General features: G+C 36.5%; 1 protein-coding gene across 7 annotated transcripts in view; it reads left to right on the top strand.

Moving 5' to 3' along the window:
- Nucleotides 1-2,225: 2,225 nt before the first annotated feature.
- Nucleotides 2,226-19,924, top strand: part of GABA-B-R2 (gamma-aminobutyric acid type B receptor subunit 2) — a 59,538-nt gene continuing 41,839 nt past the window's right edge. For 2 of the 7 annotated variants that reach the window (XM_067763525.1, XM_067763520.1), the window contains exons 1-3: nucleotides 2,226-2,338; nucleotides 15,733-15,895; nucleotides 19,806-19,909. In XM_067763525.1, the coding sequence (XP_067619626.1) occupies nucleotides 15,751-15,895; nucleotides 19,806-19,909 (249 nt within the window). In that variant the 5' untranslated portion in view covers nucleotides 2,226-2,338; nucleotides 15,733-15,750. Of the gene's footprint in view, nucleotides 2,339-2,528; nucleotides 2,820-3,551; nucleotides 3,613-5,149; nucleotides 5,324-15,583; nucleotides 15,675-15,732; nucleotides 15,896-19,805; nucleotides 19,910-19,924 lie in introns of those variants that run through there. The other 5 variants (XM_067763521.1, XM_067763524.1, XM_067763522.1 and 2 more) reach the window with 5 other exon arrangements.

The following is a 19,924-nucleotide window of genomic DNA, read 5'->3' as shown; positions in this document are numbered from 1 at the left end:
GCAGTTCTTGGTCACCGACATCCCGCCGCCCTCGTATGAGGCGAAACGGCGTAGATGTCAGTCCTAAACAGCTCCGCCTCATAGTCGGGCGCTATGGAGTTCGGCTAAGCCCTCACACCAACGACAAGGTGCCTACCCTAGTGAGGGAACTTGACCGTTTGTTGTCGAATGATATGCTGGAGTTTTAGTATGTGTTATTTGTAGTCGTTTGTAGATTTGTTGAGCTCATATGCCAGTAAAGAATGGCTCGTTATCGGTCATTACAAATTTTGCGTTTGGGTATGCAAGGGCTGTTTTCAGTTTCGTTTATTTTCAGAACTATCTTTACATTTCAAATCTTACATCTATTTATACTATTTCTAAATGCTATTTGTATTGTGATAAAGTTGTCCTTGAAAATACTTTATTTGTTACTCTAAACTGTTAACATGTTTCAGTATAATATTTTAATGTTTTATTTTATGCGAAGAACAAAGAATATGCTTGTTTAGGTTATTGCCATGCTATCGAGCAAAGTCAAGGGTTTTGTGTGTGAACAATAATAAGGACATATGTAGGTATGTGTTTACAAAGTACAAAGATTTGTTTTAATTGTTGTTTACCTTAAAATACATTTTACTTGTGTAGCCGTTCTATTTAGGTATTATCTGCATCGTTGCATTTACACATATATATATATATATATGCTTATATACATATATCTATTAGTATGTGTTTTATGTATGTTTTTATATATGTATATACTAAAAAGATAGCAAATGAGACTATTGTATGCCCATCATGTCCTGCCCACCTATGCAATACATTTACGGCCTTACGCATCATGAACTTCTATGCCAATACATTTTAATAGCATAATCATATTACAATATCATAAGACATAAATTACCTTGAACTCACACAGCGGTTAGCTAATATCAATGGAATGCCGAATATGAATCCCTTGTCCGTTCACACATAACAAATTATGCTTATGTTAGTTTGTCACCAAAATATTTACATACAACCAATAATAATATATACAGAGGGTCGCCTCTCGGCAGTGTTTGGCAAGCACTCCGAGTGTATTTCTGCCATGGAAAGCTTCTCAGTGAAAACTCGTCTGCCTTGCAGATGCCGTTCGGAGTCGGCATGAAACAAGTAGGTCCCGTCCCGCCAATTTGTGTGAAAAATTAAACGATGCAAATTGGAAGAGAAGCCCGGCCTAACATCTCTTCGGAGGTTATCGCGCATACATTTATTTTTTTTTATGTCTGAATTTGAGTTTTCTACAAGGCTAATTAGGCTTTGCAAATGACGCCACCAGCTTCGTAAGGATCGGAAAACACCCACCTCCGCCTTGCCAGTCACGTCACTGTTGACGAATATAAATTCGAGACTGCGAAAGACTTCATCTATCAGGGAACCAACATTGGCAAGGAGAATAATGACAGCTTAGAAACCAAGCGGAGAATAACTCTTGCCAAAAAGTGTTTGAACTGAGTCGGCAATTGAACAGTAAAGTTCTCTCTTGAAGATACAAAATTACGCTCTATAAATCTCTTATAAAACCAGTCATAATATATGGCTCGGAACCCCGGACAATGTTGAGAGAAGATGTGATGGCCGGAATATTAGAGAGAAAAGTTCTCTGCACCTTACCCGTGATCCGATTGCGAGTATCGAAGGAGGTATAGTGATGAGCTGCATGAGCTCTAGGTAAATATGCATATAATACAACGAATAATAAACGCTAAAGGGCTACGCTGGCTGGGTTATACTATGCGAGTAGACGAAGACGTTCCAGCTCAGAAAGTGGTCGTGTGGGCACTCTTATTTGGGAGCAGAGAAAGGGGGATACCTTTCATGAGTTGAGAGAGTTGGGCAGGTGGATGTTATGTGACTTACTCGCTTGGTGATCCCTATTGGCGCCAGTTAACGCGAAGCACCGACAGTTGGCGCGATTTGTTAATTAATTAATGATGATGATGAATGTCAATAACATTAAAAAACGGATTTAATCTTTTCTATTTCTTCATAGTTGAACAAGTCTCACTGTAGGTGGATATCAAAATTGCTTAAGTTTATTCAATCAAATCGTATTGTAAGCACCTTCATTGTCTTTTTAGGTAATCTTTCCAAAATAACCTAAATGTCCGTACGTACATTGATTTTTGTACTCACATGAAACGTTTCGGTTCCGTTTACTTGCAAACTCTGTGCGCATGTCCTTAACATAATCTCATAAACAGAATATCTCGCCATTGACTGTCATAAATAAAGGATACACAAATTTTCACTTGTCTAATATGGAATACAAGCCAGTGAGATTAAACCAATTTTAACTTTTATTATTTTTGTAAGTAAAATAAAATTTGTAAATGAAAATTAAATGTGCTAAGTGCAAAACTAGATTTGAGAAATAATTTAGGAACTGTTGAGTCAGTTAAATAGTTTAATATTGGCTGTAGTTGTTTCACTTTCATTAAAAAATTTAGTCCAGTCTATGTAAAAAATGTGGTTTAAAATAAAATTAAATTTTTATAGTAATGGGGAAAATTTTCCACTACTGGACATTCCACAATTTAGTGGTAGCGGAATACACAAAGCACCGAAAAGTATGTGTTAGAAAAAACCTAATTCAACCGGGCATAAAGGCACATAGGAAGTAGGCAATTACTGTAATCGCTGCAATTCTCGAAAAGAACAAAAATAAAAATAAAAAGGAACTGCAAATATGAAGTGAAACTGTGAAACATAAAAATCCAGAAAACCTAAATGTAACAAAAACTAGCCTAAATAGTCAATGAACCAAGGTCATGATGGCATATATTGAAAAGGTGAAGTCAGTAGTACAACAACCAAAATTTGACGGCCCTCATAATCCGGCCATGAATTTTTAAGAAGCATGGAACATTTTTGGTAGTAATGTGCTACTTTGGGGGCCAGTTGCAGTTCGTGTGAGCTTGTTATTAAAAATATTTAGCAAATACTAGTAGAAATTTCTTGAGAGCTGACAAACGAATGTCATCTTAAGCATTTCTTGAGTGTCATTTTATATGGATTTTTTGGCTTCCTTATAGCTGCATACAGCTCATAGTAATCAGAAATACGGTTAAAGGGCCAATTAATAATGATTTACCCATAAGCAGACGCTAAAGCCATAACCATATCATAGGCAACCAATTGGTTTTTGGTCTTTCGCCATATCCATAACGTAAAAATATTTGAGATGGAGAATTTATTTACTTTTTGTAGATTTTATTTATTGTTTTGACTAAGAGACTTTTTTTGTGGTATATGTTTGTAATTTTTTGCGTTTTACTCATTTTTCTGAAATTTTCACGTTTTTTAAGTTAAGGCAGCAATAACTGATGCCAATTTGATATGGATAAGTAAAAATATGGCTATGACTATGGCGTTATAACTATGTCAACTTTAACTCGGGCTTAAAGTCATAACGTATCCAAAACAATGAATAAAATCTACAAAAAGTTATTAAATTGACCAACTCAAATATTTTTAGGTTATGGATATGGCGAGAAACCAAAAACCAATTGGTTGGCTATGGTATGGTTATGGCGTTAGCGTTATGGTATGGCACCATTAATCGATTATATGGATTTCCATAAGGTAGGTTCGATCAGCTGTTTTATCTGGTTATGGTTTTATTGTTATAAAAGGCGAATTAATGGTGACTTATAACCATAAAGCCATAACCAGAAAAAAAGCTGATCGAACCTACCTTTTGGAAATCAATGTACTCGATTAATGGTGCCATACCATAACGCTAACTCGATTACATTGATTTCCATAAGGTAGGTGTGATCAGCTGTTTTATCTGGTTATGGCTTTATGGTTATAGGTCACCATTAATTCGCCATTAAGTCATCATTAATTGGCCCTTAAGTGTTGGAGCATAAAAAGCCCGTCACATAAGATTTTTCATGCAGCATCGTGCAGTTGTAGATTGCATGCTTTTGCATGAGGAACGACAAATTGCTCATCATCAGCGTCATCTGACATGCAAAAGTAGGCCACTTTCAACTTTGGTTGCAAGCAAGGAATACATTTGACATTTGTTTTGGCTATGAGTGCTTTTAGATTTTGCAAGTGAAATTATTTTCTTTATACAAATGCTTCTGAGATGAGTGCTGCAAACCATAGATTGTTTGCACTGCATATAAGGAGTTCCAAATTAAAACACAATAAGTGACTAATAACAAGTTCCTAGATAAACGAGAAAAAGTACCCAGCCTAAAATTGAGGCACATTTTCAAACGATACTTATGATATAGCAGTGATGGAGGAACACACATGCAGTAAAAAAATAAAATTTTTTGCGCTTTGGTGTGAATAGTATTTGCTATATATAGAACAGAAGGTTTGGTACCATTGCTTCAGCTGCCTTGGAAAAATGGTTGGGTCCTGTGTGCCATTTTGGGCACATCAGTAAACCAATTGAAGAACATGGCCCAGCTCCACCTTTGCTTGGGAGTGGTCCAATAAGCAATTTTTAAGGATTTTTTGGTGGCTTTGGTGGCACGTAGGTGTTCTATGGAGTATTCCGAGCTGAGGTAAGTGATCCTGGCCCAGGATACACGTGGTAAATTGGACCACATTTTTGATACGCATGAGGATCAGTTATGAAGCCTTAATTACTTTTTAAGTTCCTATAATTCTACCTTAAGGAGTACATATATCAGTGGGTCAATTCTTGTTCTGTGAAATGGTGATAAGAAAAAAAAATGCAAACAAAAATTTATTCAAATGTATGGAGATTTTTTTCACTTCGTCGTTTCACAGAACCAATATTCCCCCCAGTACTCCACAACATTACACCATTTATTTAAACATAACAAATCTGTCAACTAAAAAAACTGAAAATCGTATGAAGAGAGGGTGACGAGGCAAGAGGACATGTACCGAGTCCCTTGAGCTCAGCAATTCGCTTTTCTTTTTTCACAAAATACTATAGTTTCAATGTTTCTTTTTAATGTCAAAAGGAGATGACAAGCTCAAAAGGAAGCCAACACATTGGCAACATTTTCTTACACATACAAAAGCTGCCAAGTATTATGTTTCCATTCCATACCATTCGCACCAACACCAATACACAGATTTTGACAATTTGAACAGACATATTTTGTTATTGTTCAGATGAGCCAACCATATAGTTGAACCATGAGTGAATAAAAAACCTGTTTAGAAAATTATTTAAACAAAATGTCACTTAATTGTATAAATGGAGTTGCTGTGTGTAAATAGAATCCGCAACTCCAAGACAGAAATTGCTGCTAATTAGCAACGAAACTATTTGTGTGTAAACAAGCGATTTTAGAAGGTGAAGTTAAATCCCATCCATACTTCAAAAGATGTTGAGGGTGTACTTATTGCGTTTTTATTTGGAACTCTTCAAATAGGACAAACCAAATTATATCGGTCTTCCTGAATATAAGTACACAGAGCTGGGTTTCAATTTTAAACTAAAGAAGTGTAAACTTGCAGTTATAAAAAAAATCTCTCTTTGTAATAATGAGTCACTAAATGAACTAAATAGCATGAGAAATAAAAGGCAATTAAATAAACACTAAAAGCTTGAAAATAAAATAATTAAAACAATTTTTTTTAGTTATACGGTTTTATTGAAAACGATACTTACATTAAGTAATAATAATACTAAAAGCTAGAAAATAATTAGGTAGGTCTTAGGTACTAGTCATCACACTCCTCAACAATCTAGGGCGTTGATCATACAATTAAATACAAGCGTTGGACGCGTCAAATTTCTATTCATTGTCATAAGTAAGACCAACTGAACTTTAATCAGGTTATGCCACACCTCACATTTCTAGAAATTTCACGCGCCCAACGCTTGTATTTAATTATATCATCAACGCCCTAGATTGATGAGGAGTGTGATGACTAGTACCTAGGACCTATCTAATTGCTTTTTATTTCTCATTCTATTTAGTTCATTTATTGACTCATTATTACAAAGACTCTTTCCTGACAATTTTTTACAACCTAAGTCCTCAATACATAATCCTTCCAAAGACTTTACTCGACTCGGCGCCACGTATGCTTGCCCCTCCTCGAGCTCAAAAGTATTTTGTATGAGCCAAATCGGACCACAAATACGAGTATTTTGAATATCACGTTCCTTACGCCACCTGGCGGGGTTTTTTTTCATAGGTCGCTTTCTACTCATGTATGTATTATGTGTTCCAAATATGAGCCAAATCGGAACACCTATCGGAGTTTTTTATATTGTTATTGCATTGTCATCGGATTCTGAACTATATTCCAAGTTTAAAGCTTGTAGCTTATTGTAGAAGTTACCTAAATTTTAATTACAAAATTCATTCACAACGGCCTGTCAAGTCAAGCTAAATAAAATCGTTTAATTAAGGTAATCCTGATATATGTATGTACATAGGTGTTGACTTGAATTGCAAAAAGATTCCAAAACATTAATTGTGTGTCTTTTAACCCTAAAACGATCGACGATTTTTACAACACATTTTGGCCGACGCAGTCACCCCGGTGCTGCCAGGAAAAGAATAAAAGTGTTCAACCCGTTACAGTTGTCTATGACTAAAATTATAAAACCTTATTTTGTATTTTTTTCTACTTAAAATTCATTAAGTTAAGATGTTACAAAAATGAGTTAACAAAATTTATTAAAAATGTGTTTTTTGAGGGGAGAATATGAAAAAGTCACCCCGGTGACTCTTTGGCTGTTTTAGGGTTAAAAAAGTAAAACATTTTTTTTTCTACAAATCCATACGATTTGTAAAATATTGATCCATATACTCCTACTGCTGAAAATCTACACACATATATACAAGTTTCTATATAAAGGTTTTTGAATCATTTTGGTTTTGTTTTAAAAAAATTTTAGAACTTTGATTTATTGGTCAGTTGGTTTTATACAGAGGTGGACCTAGAGAGACGAAAAAAATCCGCTTTTTCGACTTGATCGGTGGTAGCGCTTAGCAATTTTTTATTTTTTTGATAACCATTTTAAGTCAAATGAAAAAAAGTTTAAGCTAGCATTGCTCATGTATTCGTTGGTTTATCCCTCAGCCTATTTCTCCGAGAGGCCATCACTTGTTTTTTTGCAATAAATTTCGTTTAAAGAAATGAATTGTAATGAAATTCAATATACTACTAATACTACTTCTTCGGGGCATAAAACGTATGTTATCACTAAGGCATCGGAACGCGAAGATCTTTTGCAATCCCGGGATTTTGGGATTTGAAATTGACAAACCCCCGATCCCGGTATTTTTTGTGCCATCTAGAGACTGCTACCTTTGAATTTTGGCTCAAAAATAATTAAATACCGTATACAAATATGAGTAGTTTAAAGCCCGGTTTTTCAGTACAACTAAGTTTGTCAGTTAAACTACTTACTTACTTAATTGGCGCTTAACCGTTTAAACGGTTATGACCGTTCAACAAGGCGCACCAGTCGCTTCTTCTTTCTGCCAACCAGCGCCAATTGGTCACACCAAGGGAGTTTAAATAGTTTTCCACCTGGTCCTTCCAGCGGAGTGGGGGCCGCCCTCTACCTCTGCTTCCTCAGGCGGGTTCCGATAGAAACACTTTTTGGCCGGATCGTCATCTTTCATTCGCATAACATGGCCTAGCCAGCGCAGACGCTGCGTTTTAATTCGCTGGATAATATTAATCTCTGCGTAGAGCTTGTACAGCTCATCGTTAAATCTTCTTCGGTACTCGCCATCGCCAACGCGTAGAGGCCCATAAATCTTTCGAAGAACTTTTCTCTCGAACACTCCCAGAGCCGCTTCATCTGATGTTGTCATGGTCCATGCTTCTGCATCATATAGCAGTACGGGTATGATAAGTGACTTGTAGAATATGATTTTCGTTTGCCGAGGGAGGACTTTACTTTTCAATTGCTTACCTAGTCCAAAGTAGCATTTATTGGCAAGAGTGATTCTTCGCTGGATTTCACAGCTGATGTTGTTGCTAGTGTTGATACTGGTTCCCAAATAAACGAAGTCTTTACTATTTCCAAATTATGGCTGCCAACAGTAGCGTGGTTGCCAAGGCGCATATGCGCTGACTTTTTGCTCGATGACAGCAGGTACTTCGTTTTGTCCTCATTCACCATCAAACCGATCTTTACCGCTTCTTTTTCCAATTTGAAGTAAGCAGAACTAACGGCGCGGGTGTTTAGGCCGATGATATCAATGTCATCAGCATTTGCCAGTAATTGCACGCTTTTATAGAATATTGTTCCACAACGGTTAAGCTCTGCAGCTAATATAATTTTCTCCAGCATCAAATTAAAGAAAAATTTTATTAATGATAAATAAATAAATAAAATAAATAAATAGGGGGTCGCCCTGTCTGAAACCTCGTTTAGTTTCGAACGGCGCGGAGATCTCCTCCTCAATTCTGAATGAACTGGTGGTGTTGCTCAACGTCATTTTGTATAGCCGTATAAGTTTTACGGGGAAACCAAATTCAGACATAGCGGCATATAGGCAGCTCCTTTTCGTGCTGTCTAATTCTTTTTTCGCGGGTTTTTGCGAGATATGGCGCATTGTGAAAATCTGGTCGATGGTAGATTTACCAGGGGTGAAGCCGCACTGATAAGGTCCATTCAGCCGATCCACGGTGGGCTTCATTCTTTCACACAATACACTTGACAGGACCTTATATGCGATATTAAGAAGGCTGATTCCGTGGACTGGGCAAAAACACTTAGATTCCAATCGTCAGGCATGCAGCTGATGCATGCGGCTTACCAACTGCTCGCCGCTATGTTTGAATAGCTCCGCGGCCTTGTTGTTTTTCAATCTGGTTATTGCTATTCTGACTTCGTCATAATCGGTTGGGAGGACATTTATTCTATCATCATCTACTGCGGGATCGGTGCGGTAAATTGCTGTCTCCATTTGGGAGAGCAGAGAAGTTCGCTCCATAGTCTAAGTGTCTCTGGACATTAGTTACAAGGTCGCCGTTTTCGTTTTTACAAGAGTTTGCCCCGGTCTTAAAACCTTCCGTCTATCGCCGAATTTTTTGGTAACATTTTAGGGCGTTGTTCCTGGTGGCTAGCAGCTCAAGCTCCTCGCACTCACGCCTTCATGCCTCTGCTTTTTTCTTCCTGAAAAGGCGTTTCGCTTCACACACACTCCTCTTGTTGCGATCGCTTTTAACGTAGCCCCGTAGGCAGCGTCTTTCCTTTCGGCTGCAAAGCGGCATTCTTCATCATACCAGTTGTTTTTCCGTGGCCGCCTGTAATCAATTTTTTCGTCGGCGGCAGTACGAAGTGCTTTGGAGATACGCTCCCACTGCGCCTGCATTCCGTCAGGCTGACTTGTGCTCTCAGTCTGTTGGATTGCAACCCTTCGACGTCTAGCTTTCCTTGTGTTTTTTGTTCCTTGGTTTTAGCAGCGCAGAGGTGGGTGCGTATTTTGGTTGCGACGAGATAATGCTCTGAGTCGATGTTAGGTCCTCGGATCGTGCGCACATCTAAAATACTGTAGGCATGTCGTCCGTCTATCACAACGTGGTCGATCTGATTGCGAGTATTTCGATCAGGGGACAGCCATGTAGCTTGATGTATCTTTTTAATTTTAATATAACCTCGTTCTGGATATGGCCATGTTTCGAGCACCGGCAAAGTTAATCAGCCTCAGTCCATTAGGAGAAGTTTCATTGTGTAGGCTGAAATTTCCAACTGTACGGCCAAAAACACGTTCTTTGCCCAACCTGACGTTAAAGTCGCCAAGCACGACTTTTATATCATGGCGGGGGCAGCGCTCGTATGTGCGCCCTAATTGTTCATAAAAAGCGTCTTTCACCTCATCGTCTTTCTCCTTTGTCGGTGCGTGGGCGCAGATGAACGATATTTTAAAAAAATTTTGCTTTTATTCGGATAGCGGCGAGACGTTCGTCCACAAGCGTGAACTCCAATACTTGGCAAAAAAGTCTATCTCCCACCACGAGTCCGACGCCGAAACTGCGTTTATTTGTATGGCCACTCCAATAGATGTCACAATTTTTAATCTTCTTTTTTCCTTGCTTCGTTAAACGCATTTCTTTGATGCCAGTTATGCCAGATTTTGCTTTGACGAGGACATCAACCAGCCGGGCATCTGTACCAATGCCATTCAGGGAGCGGACGTTCCAGGTGCACGCCCTCAATTTATTGTCCTTCAAACGTTTGCCATGGTCGTTAAACTACGCTTAAACTTATTCTGCAGATTTTCAGTCTACTTTAACTGAAGTTTAAGCTGAGCATAAGCGACCGATCTGGCAGGGTTAAACTCTAGTTAACCTATGTGATTTGCGTTCGTTCGAAAGGCGTCGAATATACCCAACAAGCATTTGGGCTTGAGTACCGTTAGAGCTCATTTTGATAAATAGCATACCGCTAAAATCTCAAGAGTTGTTACGAAACAGTGTACTCAGCAGAAGAGGGAATTTTTGATAAAGCGGAAAATGCTATTACTTAACACATTGACTGCCAAGGCACTTTCAGCAAATAAGATGCTGGGGCCACAGCCTTTTTTTTTAATCTCATCAGAGACATCAAAATTGGAATTTAGGGTAGTGCTGGTAATATTTTCTGCTTAGAAACAGTTTTTAACTAATTATTGTGTCACACATATATGTTCGACGTGGCGCCTAACGACAAAAACATTGGCTAAACATCAAAATACATCGTCGTCATACAAGCTCTACTTTGAGGAAGGGCGTAAAGTGGTACCGCAAACTGGGTATAGAATATCTGTAGAATATTATCAGTAGTAAATGCTTTGTAGTGTTCAAGAAAGCTACGAAAAAAAAAATAATGCAAAATTACGGTGGTTTAGAGAACAAATTACTTCATCACTTCTAAATTTGCAGAATCCAGAAAAACATATGAAGCCAAAATCAGGCAATATTCATATTTTAAAAATAAAACTAATTGCAAGTAATACAAAAGTACGTCGAACATGTACTTTATGTTATCCCAGAATAAAACAAATGGAAGAAAGGGAGATCGCCAGTAAGAGGGCTAAAAGAGTATACACGTATTGCCCGGATTGTCCCTAAGAGCAATTCATGTGTTTAGAATGTTTTGGGAATCACCGCAAACAAGTTTAATGGGTTCATTTGTATAACTACTTTATAAAAATAATATGTAAACAATTTTTTAATAAAACGATTTAAATTTTTTCCAATTGTTTTTTAAGCTACGCCAAAGCCACTATCACAGAAATTTCATGGGAAGCCATATAATTTATTATTGCAATAAAATCATATTTATCGTCAATCGTTGCTGTGTGACATGGCGGGAGAGAATAATAGTCGTGTCGGATATATGTGTCTGACGTGGCGTAAACCGCATAGTACAGTGTCACACCTATATGTACGACGTGGCAGCCAATGTGTTAAGTTGAAAAAATGATAGTATCCAACTCGTGGTTCTTTGGCTGCACTCAACTAAAAGATTCCGATACTACAGTATTTTCACGAAAATAAAATATAATATATATAATTTATTTTTAATAAATTACGCCTCATTACTGCCATCAATCAAGTGTTTATTTCTCACAATAAATAGCTTTTGGCTTTGGTGGTACCACCACGGAAATTTTTTTTTCAACACCACCTTAACTCGATATCCAATGTAGGATATCAACTGGAGAAACGTGTTGAATATTGATTTGAGAACTGGACATTTCTCAAAGGTTGGATAATAATTTGAAAATGCTAATGACGTTGGAGATCAACTCGAGAACTATAAATTTTACAAAACCTCTCAAAGGTTGGAAGTTGTATAATAAGTTGTATATCAACTTGAGAACTATCTGGTTTAAGAATAACTATATAATGATGTTGGATATCACCTCCGGAACTAGATATATATTTCCCTGGAGAAATATCTTTTAAATGTTTGTTGGGTAAGCAAAATCCAGATGTTGTCGTATCTACAAATTATTTAAATAATAAAAAACCAATGTTGCCGTACGAAACAGCCTACCCCAAAGGCGGCCTTAAACTGTGACTGAAAAACTGCTCAGAAGTTTAACTGGAGTTTAAATTTGACTAGAGTTTAAGCAAACTTAGTTTAAGCTTAGCTTAACCAACTATTGATAAACCGGGCCTAACAGAAAAAATTTGTTAGAAAAATTTCTGTTTCCTTTGAAATCGGATCATTGAAATTTTAAACGTCTAAAAAGGCTATACTTTACCAGAAATAGGGAATTTCCTGTGGTTGGATCTAACATGAGATCCTGAATAAATCCCTGGAATTTTTTTTATATGTAATATCATTAAGCTGTCACCCGATACAAAAATACGGTACAGATTATAGAAAAAATTTACCAAAAATTCGCCAGAAAACTATTTCCAGGAATAAAATTTCTCATTTTTTCAGCTAATTAAATAGAAGAAATAAAATAAAAAGATGATAAAAAAATTTTAAGTACTACCTTTATATAAATGGAGCAAAAAATAGAAGACAATTTTTCCTTTAATACAGACATATTTTTGTTGAATTTTGACTAAAAAACTTTAACAATAGCTCTTGTAAAAGAACTTTGGGATTTAAAACTAAAAAGGTGGAGCGCAATCTTTCAATTTAAGGCAAACCATGTACTTGGGATTAACTAATTGATTATTTAAAATTTAAGCACGCGCTCTACCTTCATAATTTTAAATCCCAAAATTCTTTTACAAGAGCTATTGTTAAAGTTCTTTAGTCAAAATTCAACAAGATTATGTGTGTATTAAAAGAAAAATTCCCTTCTTTTTTTGGTCCATTTATATAAAGGTAGTCCTTAAAATTTTTTTATCATCTTTTTATTTTCAATTTTTTAGTGCTGCCTACAAAAAGGCATTTGAAATTTTGGGTTCTGACTCACTGCCCAAGTTTCAAGTCTCTAGCTCACCGGGAAGTTACTTAAAAATCGATTGCAAGATTCCTGCGTTTTTTCAGGGATTTTCAGGGATTTTCGTTTATCTCGATTCGCCTGGCACCCGGCGGCATTTTGTTTTCCACGAATTGTAGTGCCATCGACTCGCAAACTATGTGCTAAGTTTCAAGTCTCTGGATCACCGAGAAGTTAGTTAAAAGTCGATCGCAAAATTTCCATTTTAAAATTAATTTTCTGTATATCTCGATCCGTGCGCCAGCTAGCGGATTTTTTTTTCGCTTGCATTGTAGTGTCTCCCAGATCTGCATTATGCTCTAAGTATCAAGTGTCTAGCTCAACGGGAAGTTGCCGAAAAAGACTTTTCCGTGGGTCAAAAATTCGTATAGAAATGAGGGGACAAACATGAAAGCGACTTAATATAAAGGTATAATATAAAAAAATGGCAGCAAAGGAAACAAGGGTTGGTGCTTATTTGATTTTTCAATATTTAATTTTTTGTATACCAATATTTTTTTTTTAACTTTTTTTCTAAATATGATTCTAATTTCAATTTCTTCCTCCTTGGAACGTTGAGGTGTGATATATTTAAAATATATTGGCATTGATATCAATACGAAAATCGGCGAGAAATTACGATTTTCCAAGGAATGCTCTTCATTCTACTTCTAAGGCCCGGTTTTTGAGTAGTTGGTTAGGCTAAGCTTAAACTAAGTTCGCTTAAACTCTACTCAAATTTAAACTCCAGTTAAACTACTCAGCAGATTTTCAGTCACAGTCACGGTTGCCACACCATGTTCTCATTTGGGACCAAATTCACCAAAAAAGGACCAAATCTCAAGAAAAAGGACCAAATTTTGTGTTTTGTTTTATTGAGACACAATCAGTTCGGCGATTCACAAAAGTGACGTATTTGTTGTAAAATATAAAATTTTAGGATGATTCCATGTTTTCCTATACAAAATTTTACTAAAAATAGCGAATCAAAGACTTTGCTTAATTCAAACTGCACAAACAAAAATAAAGTGTACTTATATATATTACATTTTCACATTTCTAGGATAAGTCTTTTACCAACCAAACATTTTGAATCTAATGTTGTTGACAAAGTTATTAGTTCCAGCATTATGTTGGTCATTGCAATGAAATAAAAAGTATAGCGCAGTTAGGTTTTAGTAAGAAATTAAAAAATCTGCGTTCTGGTTTTGCCGAACTATGGGGCAAACTCAGTAAATCATAAATGAAACCAAGCAATTCTTCGAAGCAGTTTTGTTAATACTATTATTATAGATGCTTAATTTTCCCCCTTAACGTTAAAATTTCATACCGGAGCCTAGAAATAGTAAGTGTAATTTTTGTAAAACTAACATTTACTGAATCTAGCACCAGGCCTCGGATTTTAAATCAAACGGTTTAAAAGTTTCAACTGTGCAATAAGTTTTACATTTGCTTCAAAATCTGAATATAAAAATAAATTAGTTTTAATCGCAATTACTTGTACATTTCTAAAATTATCACTTTTGAGAAGTATTTCTGCCCCACTCCAGTTAAAATATTTCCTATGTCAAGCGACTTAATTCTCAATAGTCCTGGAATTCTTTGAACACATTGAGCTACTTGGAGCTGTGTGAGAAGTACTTAAATATCGACGTGCAATTTTTACATAGAATTTTTTTGTAAAAAATGTTGAAGGTGTTACCTTTTGTTTGGCAAGTACACCAAACACAAAACAAATTAGTTTAATTCTTCTACTTAGTTTTCAATTTATTTAACTCGACGGCCATTGTAATAGCTCCATAAGTGGCAAACCCTGCCAAGTTTCTTAGCGGCACATGTGCATTTGAAAACAAATTGTTTAGCTCGAGTAGTGAAAAAAATCTTTGAAGCCACTTAAACAAAACTCTGATATGTCCATGTAATGTGTTTGCCTAAAATCGTCGCTACTGCCTTAAAAGGACCAAAATTTAAAAAAAGGGACCAGCGGACCAAATGGGGTTGGAAGGGACCATTTTTTGGTCCAAACGGACCAAAAGTGGCAGCCGTGGTCACAGTTTAAGGCCACTTTTGGAGCTGGCTTTTAGTCGGCAACATTGGTTTTTTTATTATCTATGTAGGGTAATTTGTAGATACGGAACAGCGGGATTATGTTTACCCAACCAACATGGAAAAAATCTCCAGCGATATATGTATATATCTAGTTGCACGATTGACGCAAGGCGAATCCATAGCAGGGGGTGGCAAAGCGAATTCAACCAATTCGCCGCGCAGAAGAATGTCAAGTCAAAAGAATTTGTTCAATGATTTCGATTATCTGACATATTTTGTACAAGGCGTTGTATGGAAAATAATCAAGAAGAAGCAATCAGCTGTTGGGATAACAACACCTAGTACTAAATTCGCATTGCGTCTGACGTATCACTTAATCAAGGCGAATTCATACCAGGTGGTGGCAAAGCGAATTCAACCAATTCGCTGTGCAGAAGAATGTCAAGTCCAACGCGAATTCAGTACCAGTTGTTGTTATCCCAACAGCTGATTGCTTCTTCTTTATTATTTTCCATACAACGCCTTGTACTTTAATGAATTCGCCTTGGTCAAGTCAAAAGACATTTTCAATTGATTTTGATTATCTGACATATTAAAGTACAAGGCGTTCTATGGAAAATAATCAAGAAGACGCAATCAGATGTTGGGATAACAACACCTGGTACTGAATTCGCCTTGCACTTAATTTTCTATCGTATCGTATTCGATCCGTGGTCTTATGCTACGATCCGGCCACTGAGAAGACTTGTAAGGTCATCAGAATAGAGCTCCTAGTTAAAAATTATATTGAAATGTTTATTTCCAGGTCTGGAACAATTGAGAAATGGCATTAACGAATCGAGCTTTGTTCACTTTGCTCTGGTTATTGGTATTAATATATAACAGTAAAGCAAGGACTGCCAAACGTTCGGATGTTTATATAGCTGGCTTCTTTCCGTACGGGGATGGAGTGGAGAATTCTGATACAGGTATCTAAGATTTTAAAATTTCGTAGAAAATTTTCCATATGAAAATTGCAAAAGGCAAACATAACTCGTAAAAACTAAAGCTAATCGCTTACAAACCATTACTATAGAGTTAAACACAAGCAAGATGGTGGTGGTTGGCCTTGGATGTATGAAACCGTGATAGCATGGAGATAAAAAGGAAGAGCACTGATATTGCAACTGGGTTGTGACAAAATTTTCAAAGATTTTAGGAATAGTTGAAAGTCTGGCAAAGCCTCTACAGCTCTCGATATTAGACCTACCACCTTTTTATGCAGGGGTACGATGGCAGATGCCGTTCGGCATAAAACATGAAGGTCCCGTCCCGTCCCGTCCCGTCCATTTATAGGAAATATTAAAAAGAAGCCCGATGCAAATTGAAAGAGAAGCGCGGCGTAAATCTCTTCGAAGGTTATTACAGAATAAGGCCCATTTGCACACCGGCAAGTAATTAAACCTTTCATGGAAATGAAATGGTATATTAAGTTCGTCAAGAATCTCAAAATTGTAAGTATTTGAAGGAAAATAGATAGACCCACTAATAAGTATACCGAAATGATCAGGATGAAGAGCTGGGTTGATTTAGCCGTGTCCGTCACTCTGTTTGTATGCAAACTAGTCCCTCAATTTTTAATATATCTTGAAAAAAATTGGTGAGCGGGTTTATTTAGGTGTCCAATTAGACATTTGTCGGAACCGGCCAGATCGGGCCACTATAGCATATATCCCACCATACAACCGATTTTTCAGAAAAGAGGATTTTTATCACATCTTCCTCAATTTATCAGATTGGAGCTTCAAACTCCCTATGCTTTCGGGTGTCTGAAAAAATTGATGACATCGGTTGTATATATAGCATATATCGCCCACAACCGATTTTTCAGATAATAAGCTCTTCGTAATTACTGCCACATTTTAACAGCTAGAGGCTTCGAATTTCACCGAATGCTTACGTATAGAGCATTTATTGTTGTTTGAAAAAATTGTATAGATCGGTGTTATAGTATAAATCCCATACAACCGATTGTTCAGATAAGAATCTTGCACCGGGCGCTAATCACAGGGGGCCGCCAAATGGTCCACAAAGCAGAACTTCCTGGATAATTTGTATTTTTATTATAACTGATTTCTGGAAAAATTTTTCTATACTAAAAAATTCGTGCATATATCGGGAATGCGACAGGTTGTGGAATAATGGAAAACTTATATCTATTATTATTAAAAAATGCTTCAACAAAAACTGTCAAACGTGAATCTGAAACACGATGGAGCGCCAGAATACAATCGGTTAGCGTTGTCGTCGACGGGCTAGAGAATGTAGTAGAACCCTTAGAGCAATTAGCAGAGCACACTAACACCACAAGTGACACCAGAAGCGAAGCTACAATTCTGTTGCAAAATATACTAAATTTTAGTTTCATAACATTCGTTCATTTCTGGTATAAAATCTTAAGGAGGATTGATCGTAAACAGCTCAGATTACAAAATCCGGGGATGAATTTTAGAGAAACGTATCATGATCTTAAATCATTAGCGACTGAACTATCCGAAATTGGAGGATTGATCTTGAACAGGTCAGATTACAAGATCCCGGAATGAATTTCAGAGAAGCGTATCATGATCTTAAATCATTGACGACTGAACTATCCGAAACTCGTGACACTCTCTGTAAAGAAGCTATAGAAAAAGCGAAGTCGGTTTGTGAAAAATGGGATATTGATATAGTAAAACTTGTAAGAAGTCGCTGCAAAATGCTCGGGGAATCGGCTAGAGATGTTGGTCTTTCCGCAGAATGTGAATTTCTCCCTTTATGAAAAATGTTCTCAATCGTCTCCAACAAGAAATACGTACGAAATTGACACGACTAAATGACCGTAATTTTAAGTTTGGATTTCTCGTAGACGTTGGAAATTGGTTAAACAAGGATAATAACGACTTACAAAGAAATTGTAAGAACTTGGTGAATTTTCTCCCCGGGCGCAAGAAAACCTCACTACGCCACTGTATATTGGTTGAATGTCGTCCGCATATTCAATAGAAATATTGTCGATTTTTAAGTAACTTCTCTGTGAGCTTTAAACGTGAAACTTCACACATGGTTTAAGACATTGTGAATTCATACAAGTGGCGAATGTTTGAACAAAAAAATCACAATATTAAACAGCCTGGATCACATGTTAAATCGCTGTTCGATTACTTAAATAATTGCTGTGTTTTTTTTACATCTATAGACGTTTACGCTTAAACTTTATATGGACTGCTAAGCGTCAAACACTAAATACACCTCTGAAATTGCTGCCCATAAAATGAGTAGTACTAAATTTCAATACGCATTATACTCAGATGAAACTGAAATATGTGTCTATGTTTCACCTCTTAAAATGGTACGTGTTCACAATTCATCGCAACTGATGCAGCTATATGTTAAGCTGCAGACATTGGTGCTTTATCGGTAACCGTATCGGTAACCTTTTAACAGCTGATTCGACCAACCTTATGGGAATCAATGCAATCGATTATTGGTGCCGCTAAGGTCGTAACCGTATCGTAGCCAACCAATTGGTTTTTGGTTTACCGTCGTAACGATAAACAGCTTATTACGTTAGGGATACGACTACAGCGATACGACATACGGCACCAATGACTCCCGCTTTATACGCAGTCATACAACAGAGGGTTGTGTCTCCGCTTTTCGGTACACCCTGTGCTGTAGCTAGTTGCTGCGGGCATGGGCAACTACCCATAGATGTTGCACCGAACTAATTTTTCGTGTTTTTCTATTTTTCGTAAATTATTGAAAATAATTTATTTTTGATTGTCATTTGTTATATTGACAATAAAATTCGAAGCACCAAGCAAAACCGACTGGGTTTTTAACTCGATTGGGCATTCACTAAAGCAATATGTGATGAGATAATGAAGAATTTGTATTTTGTATGGAAGATTGAGGTCAATTAGGGCTTTAATGTAGAAAACTTGACTAATTATTTCATTAAGCCTCTGTGGTAAATTGGCATTACTTTGTTCAAATTTATGAAATTTTATAAATTTCTGTATGGCATCTTAAAACTTTGCAGCAGACTGTACAAATGAAGTTTCATTGAATTTGGTTTATAGTTGCTTATACCTATATTACACTACTTTATTTTCACGGTATTTTTCTTGTATTTTCTTTTGTATTTTTTGTCGCCCTCCCTCCTTATACGGTTTCAGCACAGGTTTAAGTGTGTAAACTCTATTTCAAAAAACTAACGAAATACATTCTAGTTCATTAAAAATACACGAGCCAGTTTGTATTTCGATAGGTTTTTTTTGGCATTCAGCCGTTTTTTCTGACAAATTAAAATTAGGTTTTTAGCTTGAAAATTTTGTGCATAAAAAACACTTTTAAAATCAACTTTCTTTTGAAAAAAGTGAACCATTATTTTCCCGTGTTTTTGCATTGTCTTTATTGTTAAAAATGTTAATAAAAAATCAAATATAAACAAAAACATGTCAAAATCTATGCTCTGTAGTCGATGATTATAATCGACTAACCATAATTTAACGGTTAATCGACTAGTCGTAAGTGGACGGTTAACCAAATATCCTGCATGTTTTGATTAATCGAATACTGGTAGTCGACTTTTAGTAGTCGCCTGGTGACATATTCGAATAGTTCGGTTAATCGACTTACCGAATACCAAGAATCCTAGTGTTTATATTGTTCAATTAAGTTATAAATGTAAACCCAACAAATTAAGAAAACCGAGAAGTAGGTAAATTTAGGTAAAAACAAGTTTTAAAGATTACTTAAACCGGCGAATGGTTTAAAATCTATGTACTTATAAACCAACGTATTTGTCAATTTATTCAAATTATAGCATGCTTTTATTTATTTATTGTAATTTAGGACGTGGCGTAATGCCTAGCGTTAAATTGGCGCTGTCTCACGTAAATGAACATCCAACAATTTTGGTCAACTACAGACTACACATGTGGTGGAATGATACGGAGGTACGTTTATTCATA

This window comes from Eurosta solidaginis, chromosome 1 (assembly GCF_040869045.1).
Source record: "Eurosta solidaginis isolate ZX-2024a chromosome 1, ASM4086904v1, whole genome shotgun sequence".
Taxonomy (NCBI): domain Eukaryota; kingdom Metazoa; phylum Arthropoda; class Insecta; order Diptera; family Tephritidae; genus Eurosta; species Eurosta solidaginis.
This window is presented reverse-complemented; position numbering and strand designations above follow the sequence as displayed.